General features: G+C 38.4%; 1 protein-coding gene across 1 annotated transcript; it reads right to left on the bottom strand.

Moving 5' to 3' along the window:
• Positions 1-3,726, bottom strand: LOC132994186 (CBY1-interacting BAR domain-containing protein 2-like). The gene is made up of 9 exons (XM_061064382.1): positions 3,352-3,726; positions 3,010-3,244; positions 2,850-2,918; positions 2,362-2,463; positions 1,297-1,302; positions 1,084-1,188; positions 894-1,007; positions 364-570; positions 1-237 (listed from the first exon to the last, which is right to left on the bottom strand). Exons 1-9 carry the CDS (start codon positions 3,369-3,371, stop codon positions 52-54), a joined length of 1,044 nt encoding a protein of 347 aa, XP_060920365.1. The 5' UTR covers positions 3,372-3,726; the 3' UTR covers positions 1-51.
• Positions 3,727-3,926: the final 200 nt, after the last annotated feature.

The following is a 3,926-nucleotide window of genomic DNA, read 5'->3' on the forward strand; positions in this document are numbered from 1 at the left end:
CTACATCGCTGCACTGTTTGCAGGTACAGACGTGTTTCCATGCTCAGGCAGTTACTTTTGCCATCTGTGCATCTGGGCATATTGAGCAGCATAAGACTTCCTGCTGGTGTTCTGACCGTCCTCTATCTCTGATTCATACATCTCCTCTTCTTCCTCTTCTTCGTCTTCATCCTCATCTTCCTCCTCCAGCTCTTCTTCCTCCTCCATGCCTCTCTGCCGCTGTAAGGTGCTACGAGACTGAAAAATAAGAAAAAGTGGAATTCTCCCCTCAGTTTGATCTTCATGGTCAGGTGTTTCAAAGCTAACCAGAGTTTCATTGAAATCCTGACAACACTTTCATAATAAAACAAACATTGTGCTCACCCTCCTGGCTCTGTCTGGGTACTGGCTGTGTTGTTGTCTGAGGTTTTGACCTCTGGTAGAGGCCAGTGTTGACCTGAGGCTTCGGCTTTTAGCGGTGGCCACAGGAGGGCTGGTGTAGCTGCTCGTGAGGGGAGAAGAGTAGCTGCTCAGTGGGGTGTCCATGCGCCCAGCTAGAGAGTCTGACATCTTGATCCGCCCGATGAAGAGCTATGGAGCCATTAAGAAACACTCATGTATACATCCAAAACAGAAAAGTTTTTCTTAAATGTTATCATCTCAACATGTAACTTGAAACTATGACTATACTTTTCAGTCATGATTATGTGTTGTTTGTCAGTGCTTGCTGACATGTATTCATCCACGACTGTTAAGTTAATTTAGGTTATTAATTTCAATGAGAAATTTAAATTAATTTAAAAAAGGAAGCAATGAGATGGAGGGATTAAAAGAACTGCAATCAAGCATTTCTTTAAGGTCGCTGAATAAAACAATGGGGTTACCTAACAGTTACATCAGTTCGCATGAAGTACCTCTAGATCCTTTTGAGTGTCTATCCCCTCCAGGTTGTGGTATGTATGTGTATAGACCTCCAGCGCTTTAGCATGGAAAAGCATCTCCACTGTGATAAAGTCAATGAAAATCCTCTGCCAGGAACAAAGAAACGGTTATTTCCAGTGTGTAATGCATGCTTTACTTGTTGAAGGATGTGTTGCCACTTACTTTCATATCCTCCAGTTTTTGTCTCTGGAAGTCTGTGATGGTCTCCTCCAGTTGTCTGATGCTGCGCTGGGCATTGTTGGAAGCCTTCTGAGCATTTACTTCTGCCTGTGGATTAACGTACACCGCAGTTACAGTGGTAAGCTCTACCACACGGCTGGAGGTGCTGGTAATGTGATGGTATTTATGAGATAATCATAAAGTCATTAACATTACCTGAGACTGAACATTCTTGTCAAGAAATGTTTCTTTAGTGAAATTTATAAGGTAGAAAGTGTTTTCATTAACTGGGTGCCTATTTGATCAGAAACCAGTATACATCCATTTGTGAAGATTGCGTAGACTAGTCACAGCTAAAACAACACACAAATATATCTAAATGATTTTTACAATAACCAGCTGCTTTTAAGTGTTTAAATATACCTGCTGATTCATTTGAAATGAGTGAATGTTCCCTTCATCAATAAGACATTATATATATTATATATTATTGTTCTTAATATAAATCAACAGATAACTTGCTCAACATGGTGATTGGTTGGACTTCAATTTTTGTGAACCCATTCCCTTTACTTATGTGAAAAAGGAAGATAAGTTATAAGATGATTATTATCTTTTTTTTATGTATTTCAAAATTTGCAACTGAAATCACAGAAGCTATACATTATAAATAGTGTCATGGGCTTCTCTTCAGGATGTGACTTACGATGACTTTTTCAATATATTACTGTACAATGGATTCCCAAGAGAACACCTACGTCTCTTATTTGAAAGCTTTATTTAATAGGGCAGCGATGATGACCAGTCATGATAGACTGAATCTTAAAATAAGAGAACTCAGGTCATTTTTTACCCCCAATCTTCACTCCCTTTACTCCTCTCTTATCTCTGGTCTAACTGCTCTATCCAATCTTCCAAACACAGCAAGCCAACCTGCAGGCCTGACATTCCCCCTTTAGTTGGATTATTTCTTTTGTTTATTTTAAAAGAAAAGTAACTAAAGACATTCACTATAGTTCTGTAGTGAGATACAATATTAACATATTGTAATTTACTCAAGTTTTATCTAGTTTATATTATTTTATAATACACAACGTTTTAGTCATCAGCATTAACCAAACACCCATTATCAGATAAAATACAAAAACGACATGATTGGATGCACACATTTCTTTGAAACTGATTGGCTTATTGTGGATTATTTAGGATTTTTATGTCAATGAAACAATTTTAGAACGACATGGTGATGAAAAGAGTCAAATGTCCTTCTGTTAAGGATACAATGCCTTGTCGATCTGCTGGGTTCCTCAGTCGCATTTTTTCCAACTTCTGCAACTCCTTCAGCTCCTTGTTCAGATCGGTGCTTAACTTCTTTAGATCTACCTAGTCACACAATACAACACACAAAACAAAAAGCCACAGACAGGTTTTTTTTTTTCATGCACTTAAGTATATGTCTAACCCTTTCCTCCCAACACAAAGACAGGATTGGTTCCAAAATTGGATCCCTGTACATTTATCAAGCTGTTAAAAATGTGTATGAGTCAAAAATGAGTAGCTCAAAGAAAATTATTTTAACTGCTTCCAAGAGTCTGACAAGAGAGAGTGACAAGCTAGACAGATGTGGGGATTACATTTGGCTTAAGTATTTACTATTTCATATCATTTTATAATCAGGGTCATATTATATTTAGACAAATTTGGTGATATGATATAAGCTTCATGCAAATGTGTTATAGGCAAAAGCACACCTCTGTAGTCAAACTCACCCTTTTGTTTTTCACGGTGTCTCCATAGGCTTTTAGAGGAGCAACAACTCTCGTCTCCAGTCTCTCTACCTGAAATAATAAAACCTTCATTATGATAACAGCCACGTGGTAATGCAGAGGAAGTAGCACATTGATGTATGGATAACATAGTGTTCGTGACCTGAGCCTGTCTGTAATCCTGCACCATGGAGAGATCCTCAGCCAGGTTTTTAAGTCCGATTTGGAGCTCAGGGTCCTCTGTGCTGGAGAAGTCAAAGAGCTGAGCCACCAGCAGGTCTGCCTTATCTCTTAGCTTGGCTGTCTTCCTGGTGTACGAGGCCAGCAGGGAGCAGATCTCACCCAGGTGCTTCTCAGCATGTTTCACTGTTTGCTCCATGCTCTTCACCTGCACATCCCTACTGGGACAAGTGAGGAGATAAAGAATTGGATGTGTCACATGTTTTATATATTGGCATTCAGCTAGATTCAGGTAATGCACAAATATAAAAGCACAGACTCCTACCTGGAAAAGAGGCTATTCATGTTTGCTCTGTCGTCCTCTGTTCTGTTTACCTCGACTGCTTCTCACCTTCCCCAGGTAACACAGGACTGTTGCCATGGAAACACCAACAACAGGTGATGAACGATAGCTTTGGTGGAGGTGTAGCTCAAACTCATTGCCACATGATGGCAGCAGTGTACTAAAGGGACGTTATATTTCAGTTTATCACTCTGGACTAAGAGACATCCTGCATCATACGTTAATAAAAGTGTTTTTACCATGTCAGTGAATTCTCTGTACACTACACCATAGATGTAAACAGTTTTATTTATTCTATTAGGCTTAAACATCAATACACAGACACAAACATACATACATATCTACATAGGTTTGAGTATATTTAACACAATGTCGAACAAGCTTTCTACAGAATAAATGAAATAATATTACTTTATGGAAAACATAAAGTATTTATATCTTTGAATCTTATTTAAATGTTTACCTTTCATAATTAGTTTCTCTTGAAGATAATAATCCTTAAGATTTAAAATAAGGGATCTTAATGGGAGAATTCAACATACATATTGCCAAGAACT

The sequence above is a fragment of the Labrus mixtus genome, chromosome 19 (assembly GCF_963584025.1).
Source record: "Labrus mixtus chromosome 19, fLabMix1.1, whole genome shotgun sequence".
Classification (NCBI taxonomy): domain Eukaryota; kingdom Metazoa; phylum Chordata; class Actinopteri; order Labriformes; family Labridae; genus Labrus; species Labrus mixtus.